Source organism: Cryptotermes secundus, unplaced genomic scaffold (assembly GCF_002891405.2).
Source record: "Cryptotermes secundus unplaced genomic scaffold, Csec_1.0 scaffold709, whole genome shotgun sequence".
NCBI lineage: Eukaryota > Metazoa > Arthropoda > Insecta > Blattodea > Kalotermitidae > Cryptotermes > Cryptotermes secundus.
In genome coordinates this window covers 602,687-622,712 of record NW_019738358.1, presented here as the reverse complement: position 1 = coordinate 622,712, position 20,026 = coordinate 602,687, and the positions used below count along the sequence as shown (strand labels likewise).

General features: G+C 41.1%; 3 protein-coding genes across 4 annotated transcripts in view; 2 read left to right on the top strand and 1 right to left on the bottom strand.

Moving 5' to 3' along the window:
* LOC111870895 (transient receptor potential-gamma protein) overlaps positions 1–20,026 on the bottom strand; it is a 417,090-nt gene that overhangs the window by 338,730 nt on the left and 58,334 nt on the right. The gene's annotated exons all lie outside the window — the stretch shown is intronic.
* On the top strand, positions 333–6,474 carry LOC111870893. The gene is made up of 2 exons (XM_023863515.2): positions 333–468; positions 4,283–6,474. Exons 1-2 carry the CDS (start codon positions 418–420, stop codon positions 5,984–5,986), a joined length of 1,755 nt encoding a protein of 584 aa, XP_023719283.1. The 5' UTR covers positions 333–417; the 3' UTR covers positions 5,987–6,474.
* LOC111870885 (neuropeptide CCHamide-1 receptor) lies at positions 11,376–14,546 on the top strand. The gene is made up of 2 exons (XM_023863506.2): positions 11,376–11,707; positions 12,913–14,546. Exon 2 carries the CDS (start codon positions 13,027–13,029, stop codon positions 14,419–14,421), a length of 1,395 nt encoding a protein of 464 aa, XP_023719274.1. The 5' UTR covers positions 11,376–11,707; positions 12,913–13,026; the 3' UTR covers positions 14,422–14,546.

The window sequence follows — 20,026 nt, the reverse complement described above, 5'->3', positions numbered from 1 at the left end:
CACCTGCTCCAAACGTGTAACGGACGGTCCTGTGATGCTCGCTGGAAAACCGACAGTGTTGTGTATCCACCGCGACGTGAACCAACCAAGTGCCACTAATGCAGTAACGCCGTATAGATTTGTTACATTACGGCGGAATACGAAAGTGTGTATTCGGCTTTACCCTACCAGTCATTTGTTTTCATTGCTTTCCGTGCTGTCAAGTTTCATCGCGTCTTTTTATGTAAGTTGTTTACGTCTTGCTCACAAAGGTCACTGATTGTGGTAATAAGTCGTGAACTCATGTGACGTAATGGTACATATACGATCTGCCCTAAATATCTGAGAACTATCAGTGAGACAGTTTGCGTGCGTATTGCCGGAAGCAGTGTCGTCTCGTGTTAACAATGAGCGGCTGGACATCTGTTTGAAAAGACCATGTCTTCTGAATACGCTACAATGACGCATGCCGTTGTCTTCTGTCTGCTGGTAAGTGCACAATGAACGTAGTATTGCTGTTGTTATTTATGTAGTTACTATTCCTCGTAGCGGCCTCCGTAGTCTAGAGGTAACGTTCCCACCTCATGACTCGTGGTACGCGAGTTCAAACCCGACGGAGGTCGTGGAATTTTTAAGGGCGGAAAAATACAGGGAACAAGTCCTCCGGGAGGGACTTTAAGCCGTGTGTCCCGTGTCGTAGCTTTACAGCACGTAAAACAACCTCATATCTCCAAAGGAGGTCACTGAGCCAAATTCAACGACATTTCCCGCCCACCAGTAGTCTCTAACGCCTCTGATAGATGGGGGAAGCATTATAGATACCGCCAAACCAGTAGAGGCCGAACTCGCTGGCTCGGTCGGGACTGATGGCACGCACCAATATCGGTAGGGTATAGAGACTGGTAGAATATCATAGAGGGAAGCACAATGGACCAATACTGGTCTAAGTGTACGGTGAAACCCACCCTCTCCAATAACTAACTACTATTCCTCGTATAAAGGAACATTGGGTCGATATTTCAGTGCAGAATAGTTTGCTTTTCGTTAACCATTTAAAGCCCAATGGTTACTATCGAGACTCACATCCTTTACGATATGGACAACATTCAAAAGAATTTTAGGAACAAATGATTTTGGCTGTGTCATGTGATCCATTGCAGTTACATGAGCATGCAACTTGATCTCATCCATTAAGGTAATACCGTGGACTGGGAGTGAAGAGCTCTGTCTTCTGGGATAAAACGCTGTGCGTTCTGTTGAAAATAAATAGACGTTTCGGAGTTACACGTCGCTTCCATTTTCAGGGTTAAAGAGCAAGTCAAGCAAGAAACCAGTATGAAGCAGGCTGGAAGCAAAGGAACGGACTACACGGCGATATATCCCAGCAGCTAGAACTCTTCATAACCACAGCTGAGAATCTCAAATTTTACGTGGATTAAACAAGGCCATAGATGGATGAACTAAGAGGAGACGACTTTTGTAATTTGTACTCCTCACCGAACATTATTAACATGAAAAAATCAAGCAGTATGAGATGGGCATGGCATGTGGCATGCATGGAAAAGACGAAATGTCCATCAAAAGTTTCGATATTAAAGCATAAGGAAAAAACCACTAGGGAGACCAAGGCGTAGATAGAAGGATAATGCTAAAATGGATCTTAAAGAAATGCGATGGGAAATTGTTGACTGGGATCATCTGGTTTGGGGTAGGGACCAGTGGCGGGCTCTTGTGAACACAGAAGGGAACCTTCGGGTTCCATAAAATATTGGGAATTTCTTGTCTGGCTAGGCAACTTTGGAGATCCTCAAAAAGGACTCAGGCACACAGAGGTACTTAGTCATAATAATAATAATAATAATAACATCGACTTCTCAAGAAGGACTCAACTCGATGTCGTTAACAACAACAAATTCAATTCTTTATTATTTATGTGCCGAGTAAACAGCCGCAAGGCCAATTACAGACAGAGCACAGGGTAGATACAAGTAATTACAATATGGATAAACACTACNGAAGTACTCGGAGAAAACCCGCCCTAGCGCCACTTTGTCCACCACAAATTCCACTTGACCAGACCTGGGATCGAACCTGGGCCGCCGCGGTGGGAAGCCAGCGACTAACTGCCTGAGCTATGGCGCAGCCTATAAATATTTAATTGTAAAATGAATGTATAGATATTTAGAGAGGATAATAATAACAATAATTAAGTTTAATTGTTTTTTATATTCATGCAAATAATAACAATATTATAGAATCCATATTATAAAAACGATTGAGGGGAAAGTTCCAGGCTCCGAATACGTCAACATCCCTGGAAATATTAGCAGCTGCTGACATCTAGCAGAGGGACAAGATATACCGAGCAGGAACTCGGAGACCAACAAATTACAGAACAGAAGGGCAGAATTTCAAACCAAAGTAAACTTGAGTAAGAACGAGAGCATCGAAGCGATGTCTCCCAGTACGAAAAGTGTGCAACTGTAACTCCTCCAGAGAATGACTGTAATAGACTTGAGGATACAAACGATTAAAACAGAGGGTCGCAAACCTCTGCTGGATATTAATAATAATACTTGTTATTCTCTATTCACTTCCGTGTTGAATTCAACAGTCAGGGGCCAATGACAAGGTCAACAAGAATAACGAACAACACAAACAAATAAAAAACAAAATCATTAATTAATTAATTTATCTAAATTTAAACGGACCGATCACTGTGTCCGCGGCGGAGTCTGAGGCATGAACTGTCTTCTCCCACACAAACGCTGGGATCGTGTGTTCGAATTCCACTCAAGGCATGGATATCTGAGTTTATTCTGTGATCGCATTGTCCTGTCCTGTGTAGATAATGGCCTTGCGTGGGGCTGATCCCCATCCAAGGAGTCCTACCAACTGTCTATAATATTAAGAAACTAAAATGGAAATAAAGGGCTTCAAGGATGCCCTAAGCTCCAAACGAATCAAGAGAAATTAATAATAATATAATAATAATAATAATGAACAGGGGATGTAGAAATTTACACAGTGATGAGTATGATTTGCATGTAAACCTACAGGTCTATTTTACATGAAACTCAAATCAAACTTTCTATATTATGCCAAATGCTATCCTACAAAACGCTTTTTACGTATGATAAAATACAGAACATATTGTCATGAATGAGGGCTTTTCGTTATTAATATTAAGGGGTTCTGGATTGGATGATTGGATTTGTTGACATTTCTACTACAATTACAATAGACTATAAGAGCTCACAATCAATGACTACGTAAGACTCGCTCAATTCCTTACTGGACTACGAGTGTCTTCACTTGCACTGCGATTGCCTTGAGCGACAACTGTCTCACAAATGCGTCCTTGAACTCTCTGACGAATGCCGAACGACGGCTCACCTCTGAACTGAACTAACTTCCAAGCGACCCAAATATAAATCACCATCTCGAACAGTTCGTGTTATTCTGTTTTTTCCATTGCCACGAAACATGCTTACCGAATCGTTGCCCAGCAACTGATTATTCTGTTCTATTCCTTGCAGCGGGAACGTGTGTTTGGCGAGCCGTTGGCCAACAATAGACATCCACTGTGGCTCCACTATTCCGGCTTTCAGGCGTCGTGTCACGATATATTTTAAGTTTCAAGTTTAATTTAATTTACGATATGGTTAATTTTTAACAAACTACAAACATAAATATTTCCTGCCCTGTGGCTTGTGGTATTCTGTATTCTAATCACTCACTCACTCATGGAGCTGAGCCCTTCTTGAGAAGCCGCCAATTGTGCAAGTACTCAAGAACTTCACAGCATTTTACGGAACCCGAAGGTTCATTACCGTGTCCATAAGAGCCCTCCACTGGTCCCCATCCTGAGCTAGATCAATCCACTCCATACCAACCCATTCTATCTCTCTAAGATCCATTTTAATATTGTCCACCCACCTACGCCTTGGTCTTCCCATAGGTCTCTTCCCTTCTGGCTTTCCCACCAATATCCTATATGCATTTCTCTTCACCCTCATTCGTGCTACATGCCCTGCCCAACTAATCCCCCTTGACTTGATCATTGTAATTATACTTGGAGAAGAGTACAAGTTACGAAGCTCCTCATTATGCAGTTTTCTCCAATCTCCTGTCACTTCATCTCTCTTCGGTCCAAATATTCTCAACATCCTCAGTCTATGTTCCTCATTTAATGTCAGAGACCACGTTTCACACTCATACAGATCTGTATTCTAATTAACATTTAAAATTGCATCAGAAATATATTAGCTGCTATTAAACACCTTGCTGCATTCGTTCACAGATACGCTTGGCAACAGCTCAGTCTGGAGGAGCGATCCCTTCTGAATTCGCAACTCACAGCGACAGCCCTGACGTTAGCGCCAAATCAGCAGCCGACTTCAGAGACCACAAGAAGCCAGACTCTCCTGAATTTCTACTTCATAACCAGACGGGTGACGAACAGCAAGGACAGGACAATCCTTATAGCAACTACAGCAACACTCCGAAATATGGAAACAGAGTCTCACAAAATTCTATTAGCACAGATCATACGTCTGCATTAAGTAACACAAGGAAAGACAGTGCAGAACGTTTTCGAAGAGAAGCTGCTGAAATTGAACCGGGGAACGAAACAATTAACATATCGTGGAAGGAACTTGTTAACAATGACAAGTTAGCATTAATTTTATGGGACGTAACCAACAAACATGGCGGTTTCAAATCCAGAGATGAGTCTGTGAAGAAATGCCTAGACGAATTCAGTGACAAGACAAAAGCAATTGCGCCGTACGTACTGAGCACCACAGTCAGAGAAAATGAATATTTCTTACGTGGGTTCATTCATAAGATATCGAGATATTCTCATTCACATAATCTGAACACTGTCCAAAATTACTACGATCAGTTTAGAGAAATTCTAAAAGATCAACAATCGTATTACACGACACTGATAGAAGTAATCGAAAATATGGATCAAGATATGAGATCTACAATAATTTGTGCTCAAAGAAGATTTTGTAGCTGTTTTTCGTCTCAAGATATTGTTAGATACGAGGAACAATTCTCGTCTCTATCACAATATAACTTTCTCATGACAGCGTACCTAATATGTGGATATTATATAGAACCAATAATCAGGGCTATCTTTATTGTAACAGGTCTGATTTTAAACTGTGCAGTATTGATCATATTTGCGAAGCACAAGGATACTATTATGCAAAGTGACGTGATGGTAATCAACATTGCAGTGACCGGGATTTTGATCCTTATCATATACATACCATTTAATTACATTCACTTGTATTATTCGTCTATTTTACCACATGAAGAATTTTCAGATAATGGTATCTTTACATCCGTTCAAAGTGCACTGATTTCAGTCAGTGGGATGTCACTGTTGATCCTTAGGGCTCAGTATCATATCGAAATATTCCATCCTTTATACAGACCAGTTTTCTGTCTGTCTCAGTCCACGATGTGGCAACGTGTTGTGTGTATCCTCAGTGTATGGGTGTGGGCTTTCAGTGTTGCCACTTTGACATACACGTTTAATGACCATCCAAAAATTGGTTATCTTTTTACACCGTCCGTATACATCGTGTTATACGGATTGATACTTCCTACAGCAATGAACAGATTCAAAATTTATTCTGAAAAGAATTCCGTTCCTCCGGAAGAGGAAAAGATCATCAATTCGAAAACAGTCACCCAGCTATCGAAGATGTTCTGGGTGACGCATGTTCCATTGTTTGTGTGGATGCTACTAGAAAGACTTTGTGGTTTTGTTCTAAAATTGGCTAATATTAATTATGCATATGTAGACATTCTTGTTTGTTATATTTATTTCTCTTACAGCTGTGTGAACACAATAGCACTATGTAGAGCAAATTATGGCTTCAGGAAATTGCTGTACAGCCATGTGTTAAGATGTTCGTACAAACACAATGAACAGCAGGACATAATGTTAAATGAAACAGGACACTCGGATCGTCAGATGCAGTCATAAACATGATCCTGTGTCACTCCAAGTAATTGTTTACTGATTCATGCAGTCATGCATGCGTATATTGTGTCTAAGGCATCTTTGAGGTTGCATCATCATCAAAGAGTGACGCGTTTTATTACGTCACAATTAGAAAGTTATCACATTTTATTTCGAACATACGATAGCAGCCAAAATCACTACACTGGAGGTCTCGTTTAACGCAGGGAACTTTTCTTCCGTAAGGCTACCCACTAAAAGTGTGACGTAGAATTCAAGATGGTTTAGAAAAACAATATTATTTGCATACGTGCCTTAGTTCATTTTCCGACCACCGATCATTAATTACACATAATGTTTTTAAACTCAGAATAGATATTAATCTTCGGGATTCGGCAATGAGAACTCAGAATTCCGGGGAATTCTCTGGGATTCCCGAAATAAAGAGTTACTTCGTATTTTTCATAACATTGTATTTACGTGTTTTAAATATTAATGAGTGACCACAATAATAGAGAGCGGATCATTTTTCTATGATACAATTATGCTAGAAGTTTCAGAGGCTTTCTGTAAAAAATATAATACTAAATGCATGGTTTATTGTTATGAACAAATATATTTTGACAAGATTATATAATTTAGTAGCGTGTAAAAATCGTCTCTGATATAGACATTTGATAACAAAAAACATTAAAAGAATGGAACATTAAGATAAATGCCGAATGAAAATCATTTAAAAATTGTAGGAAAATGCCACAAGTTACAAGCAAGACAGCGCTTCTCTGTTAAGTCCTCCTGTCCCGGCTCCAGGAGATGTGCACCTTAACCTCGGACTCCGCGCGGCAGGGCTTCCTGCTATCCACCGCCCTTCAAAGAGTTAATTCTCGCAGGAGAATTATACTACCTTCTCCCGATTTCTCGTCTGATTTTTCTCGGGATTCGGAAAAACATACAGATTTCCCGGGAACTTCAAGGAAAGAATTCCGGCACGGAAACACTAATTACACACGTTTCATAAAGAATGTATATGATCCACCACTAATGATGAGAGGATAAAGTGGAAAAAAACAGAAGTTCAATATTTTAATGTAATCAACTTTAATTTGCTTTTAAGCTAAGGAAAATCAGGAAAATTTTCAGTCATAATATCATAAATTTCAGAATATAAAAGCTAACGGGTCAGAGAAAGAAATTTAAAGAAAAAATCATAATTTTTCTAAAATTTACTTCACATGATGGAAATTGCCAAAGAGAAAGAAATTAACTTTTGATCTGTAACGCTATGCAATTCGGTAGAGGACCGCCTCTGTGGTCTAGTGTCTAACCGCTCACTTCGTTGGGCACTTTATGTTGGTTGCCACTGTGTAACCGTCCTCCTTGCTCCTACGTTGTGCTCCACTTATCACCGTCCTCCCTCTTCTCGTGGATGTCGAGAAGTTAGGTGGGAAGGGAGGAGAATTGTGGTTGTTGGTGCTGGTAGGCGAGATTTCGCTTCCTGTACACCCTTAGGTGTCTCGCAGGTAGGTAAAGACGGGAGTATCTGGGTTCTGCTAGGTAACTGGTAGAGGTCAGTTCTTATCCCGGGGTCTTATACGGGTCTGGCTCGAGCAGGGCAGGCAGAACCTTACGCTACAATCACACTCACCACTTCAGCCTTTTGCACTTAGTAATTATTTAATTCACTTCCGTTCACTGAATACAACGGAAACTCTAATGTTTACAGTTAATTTTATTTAACATGTAATACTTTATTTTCTGAAGGAACGTAGTTGTAAATTTGAGACTGACTTCGCCGAAAGTTGGATGAAGACTCCCCCAGGTGGAATGCGCTCTCTCTGAATCCTGAGGTCCANTCAAATTCTCAAAGACTTTCCGACTTTGCTGAAACTGCCAGAATTCCAGGAAAGTACCAGATGTTACTTCCTGTCCACATAGCAAAACTTGAACTATGTCCCTTCTGCGTGTAAGAGATGGCTATCTGCCGGATTCTCTTTGTATTTACTTGATATTTACTTAATATATGTATAATTAATACACAATAGTCTACCAATTAGAATGAACGGTTACAAGTGGTCAGAGTTCCTTGCTACAGATCGAGAGGTCTCGGGTTCGATTCCCGGCGCTACCAGATTTTCTAAGAAGTAGTTGGTCTAGAACGGGGTCCACTCCGCCTCGTGAGGACAATTGAGGAGCTACTTCAATGGAAAAATAGCGGCTCCGGTCTAGAAAACCGAAATTAACGGCAGTGGAGAATCGCTGCGCTGACCACGGTACACCCTCTATCCGCTAAAGTTGTCACTAACTTCGCTGACAAGCGGCGGTCGCTCGGTCGGTATAGTTCGCTTGCGGACTAAAGCCACGGAGTTTTTTATTTTGCTTCATGTAATTCGGTAGAAGTCCAGCGAAGTTTCGGTGGGACGTACCGCCTCCATATTCAGGGTTGACTATAATGCCAAGCAAGAGGCAGATGTCTACTTGCAGCAGAGGAAACAGGACATAAGCTCGTGTTTTCTGCTAGGAGACCACGCTGACTGCCACCTGCCTCATTCTGTTACCTTGTTCAGCTTACTCCTCGACTCTGAAGAAGGAGGCAACATGTTAAACCGAAACACAGATTTTCAATGTAATACTCTGCGTTATATTCCAGAAGATGAAACTCATAATAATCATCGCTGTGAGAATGTAATTAACCTGTATCTGTCTGACGTATGTTTGTAATAATGAGCGAAGCTGAATTTGTGGCCATATCGAACATCTCTCGGTTCTGAGCGCAGGGAGAAACTGCGAACTCCAAATATTCATCACAGGAAACCGCGTTTTCCTGCCTTCCGTCAATACTTCCGGCTAGCTCAGGTCCGTTTGCTGTACCCTCTTTCCTTATCCGCTGCCTAATCGACCTATCAATTCTTCCGTTTCCCTTCCACCTCAGCTGAAGAGTTATTCTTATCTTCAAGAGAGTATCTCAAAACCACGGTTCAATGGCTACCAATCTTACTTCATATTCAGGAAGATCCATACTAGATTATTGGCCCCATCACCGGCTATCTTGACAGAGACGTACAGGGTCTCCGAGCAAACGCGGGCAGTATAATACAAACCATCGATATGCAGAATATTTCGTTAAGCAGTTATTCCACTCTTACACGAGCAGAAACACCCTTTCTTCGCCAAGGATACGAATGTTGTCCTTGTCGAAATCGCAATAAATTATAGCTAATACTGTAAGGAGCAGGTCACGGTGGCCCCGCAGTCTAAGGCATGAACCGCCTTCGCCTTCTCGAACACTGGGATCGTGCCTTCAAATCCCACTCAAGACATGGATAACAATGTGCGTTTATTCTGTTTGTGTTGTTCTGCATGTAGGTAGCGGCCTTGCGACGGGCTGATCCCCCGTCCAAGGAGTCCTACCGACTGTGTATGGCTTAAGAAAATAAAAAACAGCGGCCACGGTCCACAAGGGCTGCAGAGCCATAGATAGATAGATAGATATTGTAGAGAAGGAATAAGATTCAAATTTAGAGATTAAATAATCATGTAATTAAGATTAGGAATGAAGATTCAGCCGGTCACAGTAGCCGCTTCGTCTCAGGCATGTACTGTCTTCGATCGCTCGGACGCTGGGATCGTTGGTTCGAATCCCCCTTAAGACATGGATGTTAGGTGTGTGTATGCGTTTATTCTCTTTGTGTTGTCCTGTGTTTACGTAAACGCCTTGCGACGGACTGACAATGGGTCCTACCATCTGTAAAAAAACGATTACAGAACTGGTCCTGAATGACTCTTCATAACAATCGCTATAAGAACCTCAACTCCTGCATAATCACTCCTTATTGGGAGAGTCATAATAGACCCAGACATAAACTGTGTAGGTAAAACGCTGAGCTTGTAATGTCGAAGCAGGCCGTACGTATAGGACGCAGAGTGTCAAACTCCTACATAAATATACACAGGCCGCGCCATAGCTCAAGCGGTTAGTCGCTGCCTTCCCAACCGCGGCAGCCTGGGTTCGATCCCGGGTCTGGTCAAGTGGGATTTGTGGTGGACAAAGTGGCGCTGGGGCAGGCTTTTTCCGAGTACTTCGGTTTCCCCTGCCAATCTTCATTCCACCAAATTCTCCATCATCATAATCTCCCGGGACAGGTTACAATAGGCCAATAATTGGCCGTCGTGCCGAGTGGACGCAGTTGGACGCCACCCCCCACTAAGCGAATTAAAAACAAATAGAGAGAGTTACTTCAATCTGTGATTCCCTCCTGCCATGCTCGTTCCAACTATAGCGAACATGTCGGGTCAAGGCGGCCTGTGTCTTCAAGCAGAGAGAACCTAATCTTAACACTTCTATAACCTAATTATCTCCATGTTTAAGAAGGTATTTACCCTCCAGGTTTCGTTTGAATCAGAAAATAATTGCGTTATTTATAGTTACTACGTAATTCTGAGCCTCGTCCAACTGAATTGCTTACAATAGTATGAGGTGAAATTCACCTTAATATTTCATTTTTATTTCTGTGTTATGAGGAGTTCATAACACAGACTGAGGGTATTTGGGAGTAGGGTGGAGAGGAGAATATTTGGACTCAAAAGGGATTAAATAACATTAGGCTGGAGAAAACTGCAAAATGAGAAGCTCCATTAAAGTGTATTTTTCGCCAAATAAAATTACAATGATAAGGTCAAAAAAGAAGGGATAGGCAGGGCGTCTAATATGTATGGAAGAAGTGAAATTTACACAGGGATTTGGCGGGAAAATCTGAAGACAAGTCACCACTAGGAAAACCTACATGTAGGTAGCATAATATTAAAATGGCTCTTATAGGAACAGGATGGGGTGGTATGAACTAGATTCATCTGGCTCCGGATAAGGATCAGAGGCGGACTCTTGTGAACATGGTAATGAACCTTTGGGGTTTCACAAAATATTCATAAATTCTTGAGCAGTTAAGCGAATGGTAGCTTCTCAAGAACTATTATGTGTCAAGGAGTCATAAAACATGTGGAAGTATGAATTTGTGGTTTTCCTTAAACTTCTTTTCACTTTTTCCTGAAAACTGGACCATTGACAGAGCAGAATTAAACCGGCTCCATTACCAAATTTAATGAAAATCCATTGATAGTTTAGAAGGTAAACGTCTTGCACGGAAAATCAGACACAGGAAAACAGAGATACAATACAATCAGTGATTCGCAATTATGAACCATTTACAGATTTGGTGCACACCAGAGACTGATAGATATGGGTTGAGCGTGAGGACAAGTGAGAAGCATGTCAATAAGTAGCGGGGCAGTGGTTGCTGTTCTATGGTTATTCTGTTGTTATACAGCACTCGGGGCGAAGGAGGGAAAAGGGGTGATATTTTGACTGACATGTGTACAAACTACGATCCTTATCTCAGGGGACAAACAAATCCACTGGGCACAGAGGTGAGAAAGGACAGAGCTGAAACACGAACAGCACATATGTGAATCCCCTGCTTTCATTTGAGATTAAACCCGTGACCAGGAAACGTGGTTACCCGCTTCCGGACAAATGACAAAGCAAAGCACAGGCCTTACTCCAGTCTTTGCCTCTCATTACACTTCCGGCGGTGAAAGAAAGAACCTTAGGAGGGAAACAGAAGAGTGCTTGTGTGTGTGTGAACAGTTACACACAGGAATTCAGTAGTGACTCTGTCTGTGCCTAACGACGTTTAAAAGTACAACACAGAACGGCGAACAGGAATGGCCGTGTGTTCCAATGTTCACTTGGTAAGTTTTCCATTTATTAACTAAAAAAAAAATTCAGTAACCGATTCTCCTAACCATTCCATTAAAGTGCAGTCATATTATTCTCATACCGCAACCACAACTAAATTGTTTTTATATATAAACTATCATAAATATTCAATGGATATATATATATAACTCCATGGAGACGAATCCTCCTTGAGAAGCCGCCAGTTTTGTAGCTAATTAAGAATTTTCCAAAATTTTACGGAACCCGATTATTAATCGCCGTGTTCACAAAAGCTCTCCATTCGTTCCCAACCTAAGCCAGATTAATCCAGTCCATACCACCACATTCTATTTCTTTAGGATGAATTTTAATATTAGCCATCCACCTACATATTGGTCTTGGTCATTCTAATTAGACTTGGAGAAAAGTACAATTTATGAAGCTTCTCATTATGCAACTTTTTCCAGTCTCCTGTCACTTCATCCCTCTTCGGTTAAAATATTCTCCTCGGCAACCTGTTCTTAAACACCCTCAGTCTATGTTTCTTCCTTAATGTCAGAGACCAATTTTCACACGCATACAGAACCACAGGCAACATTATAGTTCTGTATATTCTCATTTTTACGTTTTTAGACAGCAGACGAGAAGACAAAACGTTCTGGACTGAATGGTAGCAAGCATTACCCGAGTTCAATCTCCTCTTAATTTCCTCCTGAATCAGGTTTTCATTTGTAGTAGTCGTTCCCAAGCACCTGAACTCTGCCATCTTTTTGAAAGGATCTGTTAGGTGTCTTTATGTCACGATTATGTGTTTGTATGTCTACTCCTCACTTTTGAGGTTTATTAGATCACATAGTTAGCTCTATATCTGTATGTCCCCTCCCCCATTTATTTTTTGTTTTCTATTTTGTCCTATCGTATAAAAGGAAGATAGGCGAGTACTTCTTCCCAGAACTTCTTGCTGTTAGATCACCTTGCTGTCTGTGTGTTTATATGTCGAGCATGAGTGTACGCGTTTATTCTGTGTTGGTGCTGTCCTGTGTGTAGGTAGATGCCTTGCCACGGCCTGATCCCCCATCCAAGGAGTCTTACCGACTGTGTATAGGATTAAGGAACTGGAAAAGATGGCAAGGTCCAACAAAGGACGGTAGTCCATAGATAGATTATAAATTATGCATTAATTTTATGGTATGGAACAATTAATTTGTTGTAAATTAAAATACTGTTCTGTCCACAGTTCTGTCTGATGGTGACGTTGTTGGCCCTGACGCATGCGTGTGATGGTTCCGAACTCCTGCAAGACCCCCGCTCATTCTACGATTGAACTTTAGAGAAATTGGATCCAGAAGATATGATATCCATGCACACACTAAGCGAATGCTCGAAAATTAAACAGAATGCATCTTATTTCAGCGACTCCGAAAAGAAAGGTCCGAATTATATACGGTTAGTAATCTTGGAACAATTCAGCACGGACAGCACCCTTAAGTCGTGGTACTGGGTAAGAGAATGGGTGAAACTTTGTTCGAAAATATTCGGTGATGATCAAATTACCACTCGTCCAAGTTTCACTGATAAGAACTACACAACATTACTCAACTACCTGGCAGGCAGTGAATATGGTTATAACATTGATCTCGAAATATTCAACGAACAATTGACAGAAATTGTTGCTTCTACAAAAATATATGAAGATTTCTTAGCTATTCAACGCCGTTCATTAAATTATATCATGAAGAAGAGAGAAAATATTGTCTGCAATTCTCGTTTGAAATGTGAATGCATTTCTCCTGACTGCACAGTGATTCTTAATGAGGTATATTCGAGATTACTCGAAACGATTTCAAGATTAAAATCAACTTACTTATTTAGACGGTACGTAGAACCAATTGTAACACTGGTTATATTCTGTCTAGGTGTGTTATGGGACGGTACCCTTCTTTTCATATTTTTTAAGCATAAAGAAGTAAGAAGAACATATAACGCCATGTTGATCAACATTGCTGTCAGTGATATGCTAGGACTTGTTATCATTCTCCCTATTCAGTACGCTTTATACAATTATCATAACGAGGAAGATATATTTATTTTAAAATTATTTATTTTAATGGTAAGTCAGACAGTGCTTATATTCGTCAGTGCTTTCTCAATTCTTGCTCTGAGTGCCCAGCGCTATTTTGCAGTCACCAGATCTCTGCAGAATTTGGCTTCGCAGCCATATGTCCAAAAACGCTTTCACGTAGCACTGTGTATCATACTTGTGTGGGGGACTGCTGTAGGCATTACGCTGGGGTTAGGGTTCCTATTAACTAGCGCTTCTGATGATCGCAAGAAGTTACAAGCAATTGTTATTGGAATCACCATTGTGTTCTTACTGGCAGCAGTAGTACTTCCGCTAAGTGTCACAGTCTTGAACGCACGAACTGCGGAGAAGTTGAAGCAAAGTGCCAAAGAGATACCTGGAATTGGGGGTAAGAGTGTTCTGCTGAGATCCAGGTACAGGAGTTCCAGAGTGGTAGCAGGCCTCTCGGTCGCGTTCTGGTTTACACACAGCCCTTTGTTTGTTTGGATGTTCGTAATGATTTCGCATGGTCAAAGCTTCCCAAGATACGTTCCCAGTGTTATCTATCACCTGTTCTTCTCAAATGCGTTTCTCAATCCAGTATCATTATACATAACAAGTCGTACATTTAGGAAATTTTTCAAAAAATATATATTCAGATGTTGGTACAATGAACCTAAATGAGGTCAAAGACATTAAAATGAGGAAAATTATATGAGTTCGAAAATTCTGGCAATATTAAAACGGATCTTAGAGACATAGGATGGGATGGTATGGTTTGGATTGATCTGGTTCAGGACAGGGACCAGTGGAGGGCCCTTGTGAACACGGTAATGAACCTTCGGGTTCGATAAAATGCTGGAAAATTCTTGAGTAGCTGCACAACTAGCGGCTTCTCAAGAAAAGCTCAGCTCCATGAGTGAGTGATTAATCCTTCCAGCCGTACTATGGCCCTGAGGTTGACTCAGCCTCTAAGAGAGATGAGTACCAGGAATCTAACTGGAGGTAAAGGGCGGCCAGAGCGTAAGGCTGACAAACTCGCCGCCGTCTCTGAGCTGAATATCTAGAAAATTTTTGGAGCCTCGACGTCTCACAACCCTTTGGACCTCCACGGCCCCTTACAAGTATAGTATTGCCATCTTTCTATGGAATAATTTAGGGAGAAACTGGGTGAATCAAATTCAAATCAGAACTACGTACAGGGAGAGCCAGATGACGAAAAGTACGGTGTAAACTGCGAATCAGGACAATGAAGATGGTCAAGAGAAACATTGATCACGGGATTTATCACATGTAGCAAGGAGGGTGTTTGCCGCCCACACAGTGAATCGTGAAGAAATAATAATTTGGAGAAAAGATATTTAGAATATTAACGTAGAAATTACTACTGGGAAAACAAGAGTAAGTAAGAATAAAGAACACTGGTAAAAATATTAATATACATCCAATATACACCATTAAATGTACAAAGAAAAGGGAGGGGATGGTAAAGAAGCATGAGAGTGAAACAGAGATGAATTACAGTGACTAGTAACTAGTAGAAATGGAAATAGTATAAGCCGCTATATAATAGAAATATTAATTTACAATGTATAAATACGTGTTGTCGGAATCATTTAAGTTGAATGTCGGAGAGTAGTACCACGGAGTCAAACTCAAAAATGTAAATAGCATCAGGCACAATAAAGTACAACATTTCTTGTTTCAAAAGAAACAACACTCTCTTTTTATGCGTTGTTCTACAGACAGTCTTCTTTTGTCAGCCATCTTGTGTAAACTGGCGCATGAGCACGAACAGCGCGATACTAGCGCGCTCGGGAAGAGTAAGAACTAATCTCCATTATCTACTGTAAGTGTTACTATGTTACAAAATATTGTTCAATTCATGGTTGAATAATTAATTCACTCAATGATGGAGCTGAGCTCTTCTTGAGAAGCCGTCAATTATGTAGCTACTCAAGAATTTCCCAGCATTTTATGGAACACGAATGTTCATTACCATATTCACAAGAGCCCTCCACTGGTCCCTATCCTGAGCTAGATCAATTCAATTCATACCATCCCATCCTATCTCTGAAACATCCATTTTAATATTGTCCACACACCTACGCCTTGGTCTTTCTACCTGTTCAACTCATCCTCCTTGACTTGATCATTCTACTTATACTTGAAGAAGAGTACAAGTGATGAAGTTCCTCATTATGCAGTTTTCTCCAACCTCCAGTCATTTCATCTGCCTTCTGTCCAAATATTCTCCTCAGGACACTGTTCTCAAACACCCTCAGTGTATGTTCCTCCCTTAATGAATAATTAACAGTAAATCAAATACTGGATCATTTCGTGCGCCACGTTGTATAATATACGAGGCTAAGCGTTGAGAATGTCAGAGAGCTAGCAGTTTCTAAGAAACTCTGCGGAATCGAAGAGGTTATGGTCTCCATTCAGGAAGGTTAAAGACGTGATTATGCCACTCTCCAAGGGATCATTACGTCACAGATGTGTGGCAACGGAGCCTGACTCCGCTTGATAAGGAGACACATAAAGCTACAGTTCAAACGCATTTGTGGCCACAGACGAGAAGCCTGAGTTAGTGGCGCACATCTGTCTCGCGAAGTCCCGGCGCCTTGTTCCAGTAATTACTTTCACAGGAATGTAAAACAGGTCCCTGCCATGCCGAGCGACATGGGGTAAACAGGGAAAGAGGTTCTGAACTATTTATTTTCTGGATTTATTTTGATTTTTTCAAATTATGGTATTTTGGGGTCGTTAGACGTTGCATTAGAGTAATGTAGTGGAATTACCGAAAATTTGACAATTCCCAATTCTAGCTAAGTTTTTCACAAGTAACCTTCCCTTAATCCACTCTTACATACAACAACCATTGAAAGACAAATTTAAATTACGATTTTGCTCTATGTGGAAGGCATAAAGATGAGAACCCCAAATCCAAATTAAGTGAAATTTGTAAGATTTGAGGTTTTCACGGCGGTGACTATGAAGAATGCAGACTTGTAGGATAACGCCGGTTAACACCACATCTACACGGCGCCACATCCCAGAAGCCTGCTTTCTTCTTAAGTGAAATTTGTTTTGTATTTTTGTTCCATGGAATTGGCATAAGGACAAAACTAACAAACACCGCCTACTTAGACTAATTACAGGTAGATATTGTATAAACAACTCTAATAAACCGATTTACGGGCGAGGCAGGGTCTTTATTTGCTACTCTTTACAGCGACCGGTACTCATGCTATGTGGTGGGGTAGTTGGTTGAAGCATTATGCTATAAGCCGGAAGGTAGCGAGTTCGATTCCCGATGAGGTCACTGGAATCTTCATTTGACCTAACCCTTCCAGCCGCACTATGGCCCGGATTCGACTCAACCTCTAACAGAAATTAGTACCAGGAATTTTTCCGGGGTCAAGGGCGGCCGGCGCGTAAGGCTGACAACCTAACCGCACACTGTGAGCCGACTGTCTAGAAAATGTGGGGGCCTCGACGTCTCACAACTGTATTGGCCTTCACGGCCTGTTACAGGGATAGTTTCACTTTTTGATGTTCAGTCACACCACAAGATGCCAGCTGTATTATAGGATAAATACTTCACGAGGTGTAATTATCGTATCAAAGCGTAGGCCTAAAAAGGGCCTCCCACAGGGCGATTCTAAACTTCCTCCACGTTTAGCGTTATGAGAATTCCCACCTTCCCACTCAACTTCCCCGTGTTTCTGTCAACCGGAAACGGAAATTATATCAGCTGACGTAATGTAGAGAGATGGTGCACAATGCTTCTTTCACTTATCTTTCAATTCTCCTGACGGAAGTGCATCTAAGAGGGATATCCAACAAGTAGCGTGGAAAGTGTTAACCAGACGAAAGCAGATAATTCGCGTAGCCATCTTGTTGCCAGCAGCCGAGAAAATCATGTATCATCCATTGTTAAAGGCTCAATTGTCAAAAGTGTGAAACGCGGGGCACATTCGATGCAAGATCTCGCAGTGCAGAAGTGAAATAAAAAGCAGGAAATTTGAATGGCACATGGCAATATATCTCAATCTGAGGTTCGTACTGTTTTTGTTGCGCTCTGACGCCATCTTAACGGAGCTTGGCTCTGCTGTAGAGAACTGCAACCCCCTCTCCTTTGCGCCTCAACCCAACGTCATTCGTTTCTGCGTGTAATGATAGAATTCTACTTACTATCCTTCCTGAAAACATCAGTTAATTAAAGTAATTCCGTCAGCAAAGCGACTCACTATGGAATGGATTACCGAGAGTAAATTCCTCGCAGAGACAATGATGAATGGACGAATCTCATATATTTTTATTTGGCATCTTCATTTATTGCAGAGAACATACATGCACTTAAAAGTTAAATATTGAATAACAATCAAATCGAGCAATTATAGTATCCAAAACGTAATATAAGAGCTGTTAATAAGGATTCGAATCTCACAGAAAAACTCAGCCACAACACGTGCACATCGATATAATTGGCAATGGTACGAGTAAATTTCGCAAGACCTTTGGATGTTCTCTATTAGGCCCGCGATATGAAACAGGAAATTGACAAGCAGATAAAAAATTCCAAAGATTTCGTATGTCACGAATTCTCAAAAATATGTTGTTACATGTACACCCATTGCTAGGCAACGTGTTGGCAAACAAATCCCCGCGAATACAGATTATTATTAAACAGTCCGTTGCTAGGTCACGCAACAACAGAGGAAGCTATGTTTTCCGTTTCCGCGGTGACGTCACAAGAGAGGATAGCGATCACGTGATGTGTTTACTATATGCCCATGTCCGTTCTGCGGCTATATAAGTAAAGCAGTTACAAGTTACGAATAGTAGTGCCAGAAGCAGGAGAACAAGACAGCAAGGCGATATCCACGGGAAGTTAGTAGATGAAAAACCAGAAATCGGCCTGCGAAGACTTAAAGTGTGATAAAAAGATTTTATTTATGTGTAATATTTGAAGCGTATGGATCAGTGTGACTGTTATAGTCCCCGTGTTATAAACCAGTGAAAACTACTGCAGAGAGACTGAAGAGATTAGAGTTGAGTGATTGTATATTGTGTAAATAGCAATAGGATAATAATTACTTGTAGTTACGACATGTATGTTACTATTAAATCCAATTACCAATCAACGCCCGTCTACAGTCACTGTGACACGTGAAATATGTATGAGGGACACACAGTAAATAGGTCACAGATGGATATAAATAGAAAAACATGCGATATTCGAAACTGAAAAAAAAACACACTTCATTCTCGACAAATTCTCCACAAACGTCGATGTATTTTCCCATCGCTTTACTAGTTTGTAGAAATCCGCAACACAGAAGTCTTTTGGCTGTTGTCACAGTCACTTGTGCACCTCCGTTTCAACATCTTTGTCATCAGAAAAATATATGCCACCAGCTGTGAAACGTTTTACGCGATAAACAACTTCCGCCGGAAAAAAAAAGAAATATTTCTTTGTGAATATCCTTTACTTTGAGCCCTTTTACTTCCCAAAAACCATACAACTGAATGCTACTCTTCGATAGTACACTCCTCAAGCACGGTCGCCATTTTAACTACTGAAATCAGCCTCTGAACACTCCCAGGCACGTCTGCTACCTAGACTGTCATACAGGTAGGCTGCGCTGCTATCTAGTGATACACATAGAAAATATTAAATCCATTACAGCTGTTCTATTTCCATTTGTGACCTACTTATCAACTCTCCCTCATTTATATATATATATATACACGCATGTATCTATACAGTCTCCTTGCATATGCCACCTGAAATTTTTCGTTCCTCTTCATCCGAAGTGTACACTCGAAACAACCTCCGAAAAAAGAATCTGTAAAATTTTATGATCTCAGAGCGGTGGTTACGAAAACGCCGTACAGTCAGTTGGTCAACCGATGTTTCGAAGGAACATGTCGCTTCCATCTTCAGGATCGAAGAATGAGCCAAGCAAAGGACCAGCATGAAAGCAGGTGTAAGCAGAGCTCTGCATTCGACCCTGAAGATTTTCTTCCGAAAGGTAGCTTGTCTCTTAACAGAAATACATGGCATTATATCCCATAAGACAGATCTCTTCGAATCTGTAAAAGTTCTGAAAATAAAGCAACATCAGTGATAGGAGATAACGTCAAGGTTCGCGTATTTAATGCCAGACTGCTGGCTAGGAGTTTGCGTCCGGAAGGTTTTTCTCGCTCCCAGAGCAAATGTTGAGTTGGTACCCAAATTTCACGTAGCACTGCTTGCTTCCCATGCCTCTTCCCCCCCCCC

Bases quoted from the DNA above. Each gene is read 5' to 3' on its own strand.
- LOC111870893 (XM_023863515.2), top strand. From the start codon at position 418: ATGTCTTCTGAATACGCTACAATGACGCATGCCGTTGTCTTCTGTCTG. The intron at 469-4,282 runs GTAAGTGCACAA...ATTCGTTCACAG, and splicing joins CCGTTGTCTTCTGTCTGCTG to ATACGCTTGGCAACAGCTCA.
- LOC111870885 (XM_023863506.2), top strand. From the start codon at position 13,027: ATGATATCCATGCACACACTAAGCGAATGCTCGAAAATTAAACAGAAT.